The sequence below is a fragment of the Uloborus diversus genome, unplaced genomic scaffold, assembly GCF_026930045.1.
Source record: "Uloborus diversus isolate 005 unplaced genomic scaffold, Udiv.v.3.1 scaffold_13, whole genome shotgun sequence".
Lineage (NCBI taxonomy): Eukaryota > Metazoa > Arthropoda > Arachnida > Araneae > Uloboridae > Uloborus > Uloborus diversus.
In genome coordinates, this window is record NW_026557987.1 from 7,639,574 (window position 1) to 7,655,501 (window position 15,928).

Below are 15,928 nucleotides of genomic sequence, written 5' to 3' on the forward strand. Positions count from 1 at the left end.
TTCGTAAAAGGGGTGATGTCCCCATTTAATTACACCACATACCTAAGGCAGAAAAAAATGTTTTGTTTATGCATTAAAAATAAATTTGAATCTTCTACAAAAAAAAAAAAATAAATAAATAACACCATATACCTAAGGCAGAAAACAATGTTTTGTTTATGCATTAAAAAATGAATTTGAATCTTCTCCAAAAAAAAAAGGATTGAATACTCTGAGAAAAATAGTACGTTTAAGGCTAACTAAAAATTAAATCTTAAAAGTTAGAGTACTTTGTAGAAGCCAGCAGAAAAGGTCATTCTAGTTTTGCCGCCTTCAATGACTGTTAACGTATAAACCAAGCAAACAAGTTAATCATTTGAAGTTAGTCAGCTTTCATATTTTCTGAAGTGAAAAACGATGGTAAGCGGCTCTGCGTAAACCCGTTAGACATTTTTTGTGGCTTAATTGAGAAAAAAGTGCAATAGAAATGGGTAACCGCTTATATGATGCCAGAAGGCTCAGCATAGAAAAAAAGGACCAAAATCCCCTCACCTTGTCGGCGGCCCCTCCCGGGATGATGCCCTTGATGAAGATCCCCAGGTCGACGGAGCCGCCCGGGGCGGAGGTGCTCTTGCCCTTGACGCTGACCCCCAGGCCCCCCGAGGGGGCCTCCTCCAGGGGGATGCGGAACGTCAGGATCTCTCGGTGTTTCCACGGGAACACGCCGGCGCCCTCCTCCTCCTCGCACGCCACCTGCCGGGACGCATGCATTTTACGAATATAAATACAAAAAATACAACACTCCTCAACAGAATGGAGTTGTTGAAAGATACAATCTACCCTACATACTCACGTTAATGTTGAGTAATTTAGTATAAAAAGTGAGGTTACAAGCTGATGGGTTGACTTATACAACATGGGTCAGAATTTCTGAAAATTTACCTCGAGCAATTCTTGGGGGAAAAAACACTCAAAAACCGGAACATTTTCTCGACTTTTGTCTAACCCTTTCAAAGAGACACTAAAGAAGTTAAACTAGAGTCTGCCATGATTTCACAGGGTCTGACATGGAATAGAGGAAAGAATGATAGTATAAGACCATTTTACGCGAAAAGACGATGACTAGTCGAGAATTATCCCGACAGTCGGTCAAGAGTTGATGCTTTCTAAAAAAGAATGTAATATGGCAAAATCACTGAATTTTATTGACATTAATTCAAAATAATAGCAACAAGTTACAAAAATTGTAATTGCGAAATCAAACATTTCACGAAAAATCGAGATCATAGAAAAGAAACCTTTTTGTCGAACAGTATTGCGCTTTTTCGAGCATAAACATGTTCAATCCATTGCTTTTTAAACCGTTTATTTTCAAAAGTTATCTGGTTTCCTTTAAAATAAGAAATGAGGGATAAAAAAGAAAATTTTTATTTAGCTAAAAAACCAAGTTGCCCCTTGCAACATCATTACTGAACAGACCAAAGAACCTGTATGCAACAACAGTTGAAATTACATCAACAGAAAGTCTCATGCAAATGAGCTCTTACTCTAGGGATGTCGGCTATGGTAAAGACGACTTTAAACATTGAATGACTATGGTCAGATGGTAAAATGACATTAGTCAGTTTTCAAATTTTTCATCAAAGCACAAAGTTCAATGAACAAGGAAAAATCCCAAAATTTATTTGCACTGCCGAATTTCAAAGCAATCATTCCGAAATTAGTACTTATTTGAGGCAGTGAGAAGCAAAGGGATGCAAGTACACATCTTCAAGTTTTGAGTAAAGTGATTTTAAATATAATATCATAACTAGACTTTCATTGAAATTTCTTTCTAAATCATGCTGCATAGCAGCAACTACCAGGGCTACTAGTACCCTCTCTCGCCCCAAGACAGAGGAGAGGTTCACCTACCATGTGTACTGGTTATCTCCAAATTTTTAATTTCGCCACTTACATCCTTTTGCTTCTCACTGCCTCATTTGTAGTTGTAGATTAGTTGTGGATATACATAGCCTTGATGTAAAACACTTAATTAAAAAAAAATACATACAGTCGAACCTGTTTATCTCGAACCTGCCTATCTCGAAAACCTCTCTACGTCGAAGTTTTTCATTTTCCCTGCACATAAAGTATTAATTCAATGTTTCCCCCCATGTTTGTATCGAATGAAATTTTATGAAAAACCTGTATATCTCGAATTTCGACTAAAGTGTCTTTCTTGAATTAGATCCCCAACGATCTTTATTAACTAGAATTTGGAGACAAAAAGCATTTTTCTTAATATTAGCAGTCACATAATCCTCCAGAATTAAAACTGTATGTACAAGAAGCAAGTTTTCCAGCAATTATATCCATTCGGAAACTGAGAGGAAGGGGACATTGTTGAATGCTAAAATTGCTTCCAAAGTTTTACTTTCGAGTCATTGCTCCATATACTTTATTTTAGAACTTTTTTCAAAACCTCTGTATCTCGAAACCTCCATATCTCGAATTTTTCTTCTCTCCCGTAAAATTCAAGATAGACAGGTTCGACTACATTTTGCTGTCTGACAACAGAGTTAACCTAGTTTACTTGAACGTAATAGCTACTTATTCCACATATCTATTTTTGATCGATGAGCAAACTGATCTCCCCGTGGGGAGAATGCTTCGGGATACGTACCGCACCATTCTCCGGGGGATCCTCCTCCGCCTCCTGGCGCGACACCACCAGGCGAACGCTCTCCCCGGGTGGGATGTCCCGCAGCACACGCGCCGCCTCCGCTTGGCTCTTGCCCGTCATCGGGATCCCGTTCACCTAAGAGAGAGAAACAGGAGAATGACATCACGACCTTCCCAATAACGAAAGGAGAAACAATAATTGTACGTCCACGATACTCCAGTCGAGCGCTCGTTCATCGGAACGATGATAAAATAGTCTGACATTGTGTGATACACAACCTCAGCAAAATGGGGTTGCCGAAAGGTATAATATGTATTATAAAATTCAAAGTAACTTATCTATTTCAAATCAGGGTAAAAACCTTTCTGTAAAAATCTTTTATTTAACATGAACACAACTTGCTTCTTGCAAGATACAGCAACTGAATACATAGTGAAAATCAAAACATGTGGCTGAAAACCAACAGTTGGAAATGCAGTTACATGTGCAGCCAACACCTGATTGGTCCATTGATTTCACCCTATTTAAATTAGCTTCTGGCTGTTGACCAATCACACCGTTGGCTAGAGTTAAGATACTGAAAAACTAATTTTATATAAAGAAGTACTTAATCTAATTTTATATTAATTTTAATAGATAATTAAATACATATATATTATTTATTAACATGAAAGAATACTCTACAATATTAATCTAATGAATGGTGTTCGAGTCATTGGGAACCCGATTACAAAACAGGAACCTTTGCAATAATGATCAAATAAATAATCGTTATTTTCACAAAATCTGCATTACTAAATTGGAAACATAATACTCTGTTTTATTGGTTAATTAAAAGTTAAATTTTAATTTGAAATTCAAGAATATGTCACGTTTGAGTCCACCAAAGATCCAAGGCGTGTCTTTCGGGAGACGCAAAAATAACAATACAAAGAATTCATTAAATGACTAGAACTATGGACAAGATTTAAAAATCTAACAGCAGGAGACCGCATAATGTTCGAAAATAAGTGACCATCAACACCAATACAATTGCAAAGATAAAAGACACATATGATGGTTCCTGGAGTGGACAATACACAATGATTGAGCACATGTGCAGAATTTCTTTTTCAGTTTGATTAAAATGGTATGAGTTCTAGAATCTACTTCTGATTAAATATAAAATGACATTGAAATATGGGGAAAATAAGACTTTGTAAGTTTTATGTATCAAAAAGTGTAAAAAGTAAACTTTTCTAACACTATTTGGTACTTTTCTGCTCAAACTATGTCACTTGGTTTGGCGATATATTTATTTCTACCTTGGCGACAATAGAAAAATCGTTTAAAGCAATTGAAGGGTCGCGAGGAAGAATGATCGTAGTCCACCATGCACAAATTTTCTTCAGTGCGTTTTTAAGCTCGAAACCTCGAATCTTTTCCGAGTTAGCCTCGTTCTTCCCAGTTAAAACTCACTCACTCTGATGATTTTTGCCTGAATAATATTTCTCTTCAATACTGTCTGTAATAATCTACGTGTTCCTATTGGTTAACCACAGTTTTTTAGCAAAATGGACTTTGATCGTTCTTCTCCGTAGCCCTTCAATTGTATACTAGTTCTTTTCCTATTACGATATAGCAACCCAAGAATTTATAAATCAAAGTTGCTGAACGTCCCTGATTATGCAATTTTTAGTTTTCAACAAGGATAACTAAACAAAATTTGCCAAAAATTTAAAATGCGCGAGTGACATACCCTTAACAGAACCAAATATTTGCAAGCAGTAACAGCCAAGATTTTAGTTAAAGTTTAAAATCTTGGGAAAATAATTTTAATCTTGTACTATATGAAACGGAACCTTCAGCCGGATGAGAGAGGAACACTCACGGCAAAATTAAGGAATACCCACGGCAAAATCAAAGACGACCGACACGCACGGAGCCGGATCGAGCGCGAGCGAGAGAGACGCAACTACTTATCTGAAGTGAACAATGGCATACCTCCAGCAGGCGGTCCCCAGGGAGCAGGCTGCCCTCTTCCACGGCGGCCCCTTTGGGCAGGATGTTCTTGACGTAGATGGGGGACCGGCCCCCGGCGGAGTTGTCCCTGGTGGTGATGCTGAAGCCCAGGCCAGAGTCGCCTGTGGGGGGAAGGAAAATATGTTATTTATATTTATAAAAATTTTATATTTAAAAAAAATCAGAAAAGTATCGTACTGCGTGACATTTGGCAACCTTTCCCAGGTTTTGCTAGATTTCCTGTCAAGTTTCCTTTTTTATTTTATTAAAAATCAATATCAATGAAAGCATCTTTTGGTATGGCTGAAGAAAAAAAGTCCGAGATAATTGACCTCTGGGTTTCTGGGTTGGATGGTGGTATATTATTTATTTTTTAGTACTGTGCATGGTATGATATCATACTTGCCAACCTCCGAAGAAAAAAAAACAGGAGATTCCACTACATGTATATAGGTGACTCACCAGCGACATATCTTCACAACAGAATTATTAAATTATGCTTTTAAATAACATGAATACTAAATTTGAAGAGAAATGAGGATTTTTCGCAGATGTAAGCTAATTGGTAGCAGCAAGAAAAATATACTGCAAAGGAAAAACCAAATAGTGAGTGAATTTGCTTAAAGTTTCGTGCATTCCCCAGTCTCTACCAAAAAAGTAGCTGCAAAAATTTAATTACTAAAATCCAAAATTTTTTAAAAAAAATCTATATATATTGAAAATAAAACATAAAATAAGTAGGTATCAGGTAGCACATGTTAAAATATCGGCAAACTATCAAAATAATTGAAATATTTTCAAGATGCAAAAGGATTGAAATCTGCTGCAATATTCGGCAAAGCACGTGCTTTGTTGGAAATACAATGAAGAAAGCTTCCAAAAAATCAATTTTTACTAAATGAGTTGTAAATTGGAAAAAAAAATCTTATTCCCAGAGAGACTAGAAAAGGGCACTATTGAGAAGAAAGTGAAACTTTTTGACGATTGACTAAAAAACTTCAAAAACGGGAGAAAATCGTAAACAATGGGAAATCGGGAGATAAAAGCAAAAAACGGGAGTCTCCTGTTAAAAACAGTAGAGTTGGTAAGTATGTGATATTGATGCAAGAAACAAATCATATTTGTATCCGAAAAAGGCTTTGCAATTTCGTTTAATATGCTTATGCTATAGACTAATCTTTACTAATAATAAAGCTGAAAGTCAGGATTTCTGTGACCCCGTAGCGCCTAGACTTTTCGGCCGATTTTCATGAAATTTGGCACAGAATTAGTTTAAAGCGTGGTGGGGGGGGGGGGGGGGTGCACCTTGAAGCGATGTTATGAAAATTCATTTTTGTTCTTTTGTATTCCAATTTTAAGAACTATTCACCGAGCAAATGATCACAACGTGGGCAAGTAAAATACTAAATTACCATAACGTGGAACTGTAACATGGGCAAGCATAGCAAATTGGCGAGAAATTCATCCATTATTTGCAAATATACAGGCGAACCAAATAACCTTTTAATTTTCTACTACGAACAAAGCCGTGCGGGTGCTACTAGTGAAAATAAGTATTGTAAACCAAAAGCGGATGCTAAAAGATCGCTGCGCCGATGATAACACAATGCTACTATGATGCATGACACATGGCATCAGAGAAACGTATAAATATGCTGCATGTATTAAGCTTTCATCTAGTTATAAACAAATGTTAACGATTTTGATCATTTAAAATTAAATAAAAAAATTGCTCTTTTTTAGTTCAATGGAAACAAGTTCCTGGTTTGGGATTTCGAAATGGGTATTAATTTTTTTTTAAATAAAAAAAAAATGCTCTTTTTTAGTTTAATGGAGACAAGTTCCTGGTTTGCGATTTCGAAATGGGATTAATTTTTTTTTAATCAAAAAAATAGTTGCTCTTTTTTAGTTTAATGGAGACAAGTTCCTGGTTTGGGATTTTGAAATGGGCATTAAATTTTTTTTTAATTAAAAAAAAATTGCTCTGTTTTAGTTTAATGGAAACAAGTTTCTGGTTTGGGATTTTGAAATGTGATTACATTTTTTTTAATCAAAAAAAAAAAATTGCTTTTTTTTAGTTCAGTGGACACAAGTTCTTGGTTTGTGATTTTGAAATGGGATTAAAATTTTTTTAATAAAAAAAAATGCTCTGTTTTAGTTTAATGGAAACAAGTTCTTGGTTCGGGATTTTGAAATGGACGTCGCACGAGAGACATTCTCGCACAAATGCTACAAAAACGAAAGAATGTGATTGGATACTGGCCTTTGGTGAGCTGCACGGTGATCATCCTCCCGATCCGCCGGGTGTTGGCGGAGGCCAGGCGCCGGGTGGCCGAGGCTGGGACCTTCTTGGTGGGGGTCACGGTGGCCACCCTCGTGCTCGTGCCGCCCGCTGAAAGCAAACGAAACGGAAAACATGAGACGGGAAAAAAGGACGGACCACAACAAACAAGAGGAAAGGCAACCTACCTCTCTCCTCGCCCTCGACCAGGTCCTCCTCCCTCTTCCCCTCGGGGTAGACGGGGGGCGGGGGCTTGCGGGGTGCCGCCGCCGCCCGGGGGCCCGCCCCCCTCACCAGCTCCAGGCGGATGCGCGACGCCCGCAGGGCGTCCTTGAAGACCTCCTGGGCGGTCTGGAAGGAGACCTCCCGCAGGCTCTTCCCGTTGATGCGGGTGATGCGGTCGCCCACCCGGAAGCGGCCGTCCCGGTCGATGCGGCCCCCGCTCTCGATGCCCTGGATCACCAGGCCCGTGTCCCTGCGAATTGTTGTTGTTTTAGTCACACATAATTACCGGCATTATCGCACACAGTCGTTTTGCGACTACGGCACCGAACGGCACTTACCTCCCTCGACCGTCGTAGTCGGGCACCACGTGGATCCCCAGCGGGCCGCTTTCGTTCTTTAGGATGATCGTCTTCTCCCTTGAATAGAAGAAAAGAAATAATAAAACTTCAATTGTGGCTTTTACTATGTTTCAGAAATTAAAATTCCTTGCTATTTCCAGATTTTTTAGACAGTTTTCCAGAAAAATACAGATCAGCAAAGTAAGATTTTTAATGGCAAAAAAAAATAAAAAAAATAAAAAAAATAAATAAATAAAATAAAATAAAAATAAATAAAATAAAATAAAAAAGGTTAACAACAAAAAGGATAACAAGTAACTAAAATTAAAAATTTAAAACCCCGCCCCACTCTGTCACAAATGTAGGATCAATATGGAAAATTAAAATCTTTTTAAAAGCCTTTTACTATTAAAAACGAATTACAAATATTTTATTTGTTAACAAATAGAAACTGGCAACAGATAAAAATTTTAATTCATTGCTTTTAATTTCCTTGTCGGCCAACAATGAATTTGGTTACTAATCGTGTGAATTAGGCTTAGCTGTATATAAAATCTGCTTTAAAAATGCATTATAATTAAAATTCTATGAAACAAATAAGGAGTGAATTAGTTTAAAGTTTTGTACATTCCCTAGTCTCCACCAAAAAAGCAGCTACAAAATATTAATTAATAAAATCCAAAAAAAAAAAAAAAAAAATCAATATATAAGGAAAATAAAATATGAAATAAGTGGGTATAGGGTAGCACATGTTAAAATAACTTAAAACTTTCAAAATAATTGAACTATTTTCAAGATGCAAAAGGATTGAAATCTACTGCTATTTTCAGCAAAGTAGTGCTTCGTTGAACATGCAATGTGGAAAAGGTTCCAAAAAATTAAATTTTTACCTTATGGAAAATTTGGAAAATTAGGACAAATTAATTGGAAAAAAATGGGACTAGAAAAGGGCGCCATCTATTGAGAAGAAAGTGAAACTTGATGATTGACTGAAAAAACTGCAAAAACGGGAGAAAATCATAAAAAACGGGAAATCGGAAGATGGAAGCAAAAAACGGGAGTCTCCCATTAAAAACAGTAAAGTTGGCAAGTATGAAAAAGGTATACATCCCAGAAAAACTTACAACTGTATTTTAAAATCATTTTAGTATCATTATTATTTTTACCTCTCGTCTCCCGAACTGTCGCTCTCTTCAGCTCCGTTTCCATTGCACACCTTCAGGGTGAAGTTTTCATTGAAATCCTGAGGGGGAGGAAGAAAACAGACTCAGTAAAGTCCGGTGTTGTACATCGCTCCATTCATTTGCGATGCATAGGTGTGACATTTTTAAGCACCCATTTGCAATTCAGTTTAAACTTTGGTTTTTATTTGGGATATACTCCATCATGAGACAGTCAGACAGTCATGTATCATCATTTGATGTATGAATGTTCTTTAAAAAAATGTTTGCTCTTAAAAATAATGTTTTATATGTAGCGAGGGTGTGACCGCAGGGTCATGCCCAAAACACCTACAAAACATTTTTTAAATACGAGAAAACGTTCGAAAAAGTCGATATTTCACATCATGATAATACCTAATAGTCTCTGGTATCTGAGATCGTACAAGTCAAAAGTCAAAACTCAAAATTCCGGGAATGGGGTGGTTTTCTTCAGTCAAAAGTACTACTTTTAGTCACTGAAATTGATAGAATAAGCAAAAAAAAAAACATGGACCTAGAAAGTACTTTTATTTTCCAAAACAGTTATTTTTTAAAATGTCTGATTTTCTAAACAAGGCGTGGTCTTGATGACGTCACAAAGGGTGCCCTTTGGCTCATCTCTCTACCGCGTTTCCACATTATGATAACAAGAAGCGAATTAAAATTGGGCTCTACGCTTGCGAACAACCATATCGTTGACAATACATGTGAGTAAAGACGCGAATTAAATATTTTGGCCACACTTAAGGCCCCTATATATACGAGCCGACGCATCAGCTTAAGATTAGCCATTTTGGATCGGAGAGCGTATTTGAGTGGTTGTCTTTCTGGCGATTTATCGCGTTTGGCGATTGTTCACTGTGAGCAATTATTAGCGGCACGTGAATTGCTTATTAAATAAAATATTATTTTCAGCAAATTTGGTGAAATCCGAAACTTTGCTGCGGTAACCCTAACACAGCAAAAATGAAAAATCCGATCCAAACTGGCTAAAATTGAGCTGATGCGTCGGCCTATCTATATAGCGGCTCTAGCCACACCGAATGGCATTTCATCATTTGTGATGTCATCGGACTGAAGCGTAAACAATGAAAGCACTGATTTAAGTAATTTTCAAAAATATTAAACTTAGTCAAATTATTTAAAAAATGGTCAGGTCCTATGTTTTTAAGCATGCTCTTTCAGAAAAAAATACTTTTAAAATTTTGGAAACGACCCCATTGTATGCGTAAAAATGTCACGCCCGAGCTGTTCATCGTTTCATTCTCGTCGGATAATCCGGACGTTTCCGTCATTCGTAGTCGGGGGATGACTCACCTTCATGAGCTGCCGGTCCGCGGCCTCCACCCAGCGGGAGGTCTCGGCATCGCCGCCCAGCACCGAGAGCCGCCCAGAACCACGCAGGAAAGAGCCGCTCTCCTCCTCCTCCTCTGCCGGCCCGTTGCCCTGCGGAGAAAACGACGTCATTTCGATATCGGAAAAAATGCTAACCGTATTTTCGGGAGTAAGCGCCGCATCGAAATACGTTCTCAAGGGGAAAATATATTTCCGTCGTATAACATGGTTAATTCGATCCGTGTGATATCGAAACCATGTTATACGAGACTTTTTTAATAATGTTTTTACTTATTTTTAATACTTTATTATGCACTAGCTGCGTTGCCCGGCTTTGCCCGGTCTACCCGAAAAAAACCCATTGCGTCAAGTGAAGTATCTTCAGCAACCAGGATTAAATGAAAGGAAAAAAAAATCATCATGCAAAATTTTCTTGCCAATAACGACAGATTCTAAAATTCTTTTAAGAAATTAAAATAATATGAGAAAGATGGATTTAAAAGGCGTAACCAAGGAAACACAAAATAAAATAAGTTTAAGAATTGAAAATGAGAAAGACGGAAATATACAATGGATTCAAAAAGCGTTACCGTGGAAACGCAAAATAAAATGGTTAAAAACGTGAATAGAGAACAGATTTTTGAACTTCATTTCATTCGCTTGTAACTTTTTTTCTAATGGAGATAGAGGGTTAAACTTTCGACCTTAGGTCGAGTTAGATCTGGAGTAAAAAAGGTAGCTCTTTTCAATGGTGTCAAAGAGAAAACTGTGGGACAATTCCTTCACTTTTTATTGATGGATTTAATGAAGAAAGTAGTGCCTAAATTTCAGCTAAGCCTAAAAAAATTCGAGCTAAAAACGTAAAAAACTCCCGCCGCAATTAAGTTAGAGCACTGGAACAAATTGCGTAGAATGCAGAAAATTCTTCCCTTTCCAACAATATATAATATTACTATTTGCGAGTCAGTTTTCACCCCCATATTCGGGAATTTACGTGAAAATTGGGCCTAAATTGGAATAAAAAAAGAACTATTCATCGACTTGTTTTCGAACTGGCCTGCAAACCTTTTCAGAGCTTAAAGGAACAAACTGAAAATTTCAGCGAAATCGGCCGGGTAGTTCTCGCGTTTTGCGAGTTCAAACAGACAGACGCTTTTTGGAGACTTCATTTTATACTGCGTAGAGATGTGCAAGAAAGAAAAACAGGTTAAGATGTATTGTGTTGTATCGAAACCGTGTTATATCAAAACTGTGATATATGAAACTCAGAAATAATGTGAATCAAGGGATGTGTACCGTGTTCTATCAAAACCAAGTTTCATAAAAACAAAGCAGAAACTTATTAGAGTTATCATCAAAAATTAACAGAATGCATTCAACAAAAATGAAGTTCCATCTTTTTCAAAAATAACATTCTTGTTACATCAAAAGCATGAAGTATTAAATTCAAGTTAAGTACCGGTGTCACATCGAAACAGTATTATACAAGTACTGTGTTATAAGAGGGACACCTGTACATAAAATAATTAAGGTGTATTGTTTATGACAACTCTAAATTTTATACCAGTGGGCCGCTGCATGTTCTGGTTGCCAGTTTTCATTTCTATGTTCCGCTTTTTTAGCCGAAATTTTAGCTATTGTAAAATTTATTAGGGTTATCTTGTTAAGGTTATCAAACATTAACAGAATGTATAAAACAGAAAGGAAATTCCATCTTTTTTAAGGATAAACATTCGCGTTGTATCAAAGTCATGAAGCATTAAATTCAAGTTTCGTACCACATGTAATATCGAAACTGTGTTATAATAATCATAAATTTGGAACTGTGTAATATCGAAATAGCATTCTAGAAGTATCGTGTTATACGAGGGATGCCTGTATGCGCCGCACTCAATATTAAACAGCTTAGAAGCACAATTAGTAGTAAAGAAAGTTGGAGTGAAATGCTAATGAAAGAAATATTTTTAATTAAAGAAACTTTTTATACTTTACTGTTCATATAATTATTTTACCTTGGGAGGAGACATTGGTTGGTTATCCAGAGCAAGAGACTCCAACCCTTCTTCTCACTCCCTCCCCAATGTCAAACTCTCTGTGGCCAAAGTAGCACAAAAATATTGATCGACGCAGAAACGATATAGGCCGACGTACGAATATCGAACAATAACGGATTAGATTCTTAAAACATATAGAATTATGTCGAAGTATATTTTTTCGCGGACTTGATTTAAAAAGTCATTTTACTGCTTATTTCGAGGTTTGAAATCAAATCAATTAATCGTTATTGCAATAATTCTATTTCAATAAGTTCTATAATTTGTTCTATTGAAATAATTCTATATCAATAAACTATGCATTTATATAGAAACCAAAAAAAAATATTGAAACACAGACGTACTTTGACGTGACTGACACACTTTTTCTACGTTAATCGTTATGTTTTGTAACCTGACGGCAGCAGGACGATGGGGTGCCATCTGTTGGCAGTATTTTCAACGTTTTTTAAAAACTTGGGACTTTTTTTACTTGGAAAAAAAAGAAGAGGGATTGTATCTGCTGCACCCATTAAATGCACCACACCAGCATTTTTTTTTTGCTAATTTTTCGTATGTGCCATGGTGCTTATTCCCGAAAATACGATAGTTCTTGAAACACATTAATCTGAGGTAGAATGTGTCAAAATATTAAAATATTGACAAAATACAAAAGGATTGAAAATCGCAAATACAAGAAGCCGTTTTTCATAAGTTCAATATCGGTGTGTTACATACGGTGAGCAAAAACATACATTAAGCTCACCTAAAGTAACATATCGTCACCTCAGAGCAACAGTAAGATGTCTAATCCTAGAAATAACACTAAGATATCTTTCTGTTGCTCTGGGGCGACGATATGTCAAAACAATTTTAACGATTTTCAAAAACATCAAACTATTTACAAGACACAAAAAGGTTGAAATCTCGAACATGGAAGCCATTTTCCGCGAAGTACGAGTTTAATGTTGGCATGGTACCAAATATAAATCTATTTACTGAAACTAAACATGAGATACACTCATTTAAGGCAGTATATGGCAAAATAACTGACCATTTTCAAAAATATTAAAACATTTACAAGCTGCAAACGGATCGCAATCTCAAACAACTTAATTTTTTGCACTGCACAAACTGGGTGAGAGTGGTTAGAGAAAAAATGATGAAATCCAAAATAAATTTTGTAATATCATGCGGAAAAGAGATGGTATCCAAAACTGCATCAAAATAACTCTTGGAAGCAACGATATTCGGAAATACAACAAAAAATGGCACTAGTTTCAAAGGCAATGCAATTTTTTCCTCCACATTAATTATGTACTTGAGACAGTTGGGCAACCATTAATACATGAAACATATTGTTCCTGCAGCATAATATTCATTTCGGAAATTTCAGTTAGAAAAAAAGATCAGGAAAATGGGGAAATGCTGTAGTTGGGAAATGATTTGTGTATTAAAGTTGTTAGTTGCAGATTGAAGCTGTTATAAATTGGAGTAGGAACAGCATTCGTTGATAAATAACAGTCGATATTTATTTTGAAACGGAAACAGTCAATATTTATTTTTATCAGATTACGATATATATCCGATATTTATTTTGAAAATATCATGACTGATATTTTTGACATTTATTTTTTCAGCTACAGTATTTTCAATATAAAAATTATATTAATCATAGTAATATTGTTCTTTTTTTTAATTAAAAATAACCAAAAAGCTAGTATTATATTTTTTATGATGTATTAATACATAATTAATGTGACAAAGTAATATAATATTCCTTTTTATTTTATATTTGCAAAATTATTAGTTATATAACAATCTTAAATCATATTAATAGTGCCAAATTAAATATTAAATGTTGGTCAGAAAAAAAGAAAATAATCTTGTCTGTGTACTGAATAATGCATATTTCTTTTATTTCTGAATCATATAACTGTGTAAAAGTAGCTAACAGTAGAAAAATGAGTAAAACAGCTAATGCTGAATTATCTCCATTAAAATGGATAAAAATATAGAATAAAATATTAGATATAAACAATGAAAGAAACATTAATTTTAAGTCTGCATATTGTAATAATGATATAAGAAAATACAGAGTGATTTGAGCATGCATTTAATGAATTTTGTGCTGATTGAAACTATCGGATACATATCAAAATACACGATATCTATCAAAATATCGGACACTTTCGATATTTTCGAAAATATCATGATATTTTTGAACATTGAGTAGGAGGCAAACTGAAAGAAAAGAACTTGAATCTCTTTACGTCAAGTTCCTTTTCATTTGTTATTACTTGCATCCCATTTTGTACAAATTTGCTGAATAGCACCATTTCTTGCAAGTTTGTTCAGTTCCATATAAATTTAAATTTTCAAAGAGAGGCAACAATTTCTAACCATCGATTCTAAAATAAAGCAGGGGCCAATACAGGATTTTTTTTCTCGCTACCTATTTTTGTGCAAGTATTGCATCATTCTATTTTTGTGAACGTTTTTTTTTTATCAGCATTGTTTTAGCGAAATTTTAAAGGCATCCTCATTTTTATAAAAGATAAGTAGAACAAGTGAAATTTTACTTCGAAAAGTGTAAATGTCATCGAGTATTATTTTTAACAGGTTTCGATTTTTGGGGAGGGGGAGCTAAAAACCTAAGAAGTACAAAAAATACCATTGTAATTAAAGCTTAATAGGCTATGTACTGTGTACAATATAGGAAATGATGAGAAAAATGGTTCCTCAAAACAGATGTTTAAAGATTGTGATAATATTGCATAAATACTTTGGTGAGAAACAGCTAAAAATGAGTTAAAATACTACAAAAGGTTTCTATCTAAGGGATTGTTCATATAAACTTGCTTAGAATTTTATTTTATGAGTAAATTTTGTTTTAAACAGAGAAACAAATTTTATGTTTTAAAAAGCGAATTTTTGTGAAATTTTCGATGTTTGTGTGAAGTTACTGATATTATAACTTGATTTTTGTGAAAGTACCGGTTTCAAAACAAGATTTTTGTGAAGGTACCGAAAAACGGTAGCAAAATCAGCCTGTATTGGGCCCTGTAAAGGGTTAAGGAAGCCAGAGTTCAGTCTTGGCTGCATCACTCATTAATGTCAAAATTTGGTATTTTTTGAGAAAAATATCTTCTTTAAGGGAAAACAGAACTAATAGTGCTGAAAATGAGAACGTAAGTTTTAAAATGAGGTTTGTTTGTAAAGTAAAAAATTACAACAGAGTGAAAAATCTTAAGTTTTTTTATGTGGTAGAACACACTTTTGGAAGAATGAAAAATAAATAAATATATAGATATATAAATGATTGGTTATCCTTTATCCTTACACTGAAACTCAAAATTTGATTTGAAAAACTCCATAATACTATTTCAGGATCAAAAGAACAATTTGTATTTAACATTTAAACGTGAAATCCCAAAAATTTTAACAGGCGGTAAAGCTTAAACCACTTGAGATTCACCACAAATATTTGTACAGTTTCTAAAATACATTAAAAAAAAAAAAAAAAACATGGCAAGATTCATTAAAATTTGAGCCTGTGGGAGTCAGAACACATTTTCTTTTATTGACTTTTGCATTTTTCCTTTAAAGAGTTTAAGAAATAAAAATATTGTTGAAATAATAAATAAAATAAACAGATACAAGGTAGCATGTGGTAAAAAACCTTCCAACATTAAAAATGATTGAAATATTTACAGGATGCAAAAAGATTGAAATCTCATACAAGGCAAGCCGTTTCCGGCGAAGCAAGTGTTTGACGTCGTTGGTATGTTTCCCAAGCATAAATTTTCGGTAGATATCGTGGAGAGAATGAAGATGGGGGGGGAGGGGGGATAGAAAGAATAAAAAAA

At 35.2% G+C, this 15,928-nt stretch overlaps 1 protein-coding gene across 1 annotated transcript in view; it reads right to left on the reverse strand.

Annotated features, from left to right (window-relative positions):
- Positions 1-15,928, reverse strand: part of LOC129232656 (partitioning defective 3 homolog) — a 98,328-nt gene that overhangs the window by 24,076 nt on the left and 58,324 nt on the right. The window contains exons 5-12 of the mRNA XM_054866788.1: positions 10,009-10,137; positions 8,656-8,732; positions 7,490-7,567; positions 7,115-7,401; positions 6,909-7,037; positions 4,628-4,767; positions 2,645-2,779; positions 532-732 (exon numbers count right to left, since the gene is read on the reverse strand). Coding sequence (XP_054722763.1) covers positions 532-732; positions 2,645-2,779; positions 4,628-4,767; positions 6,909-7,037; positions 7,115-7,401; positions 7,490-7,567; positions 8,656-8,732; positions 10,009-10,137 — 1,176 coding nt within the window. The remainder of the gene's footprint in view (positions 1-531; positions 733-2,644; positions 2,780-4,627; positions 4,768-6,908; positions 7,038-7,114; positions 7,402-7,489; positions 7,568-8,655; positions 8,733-10,008; positions 10,138-15,928) is intronic.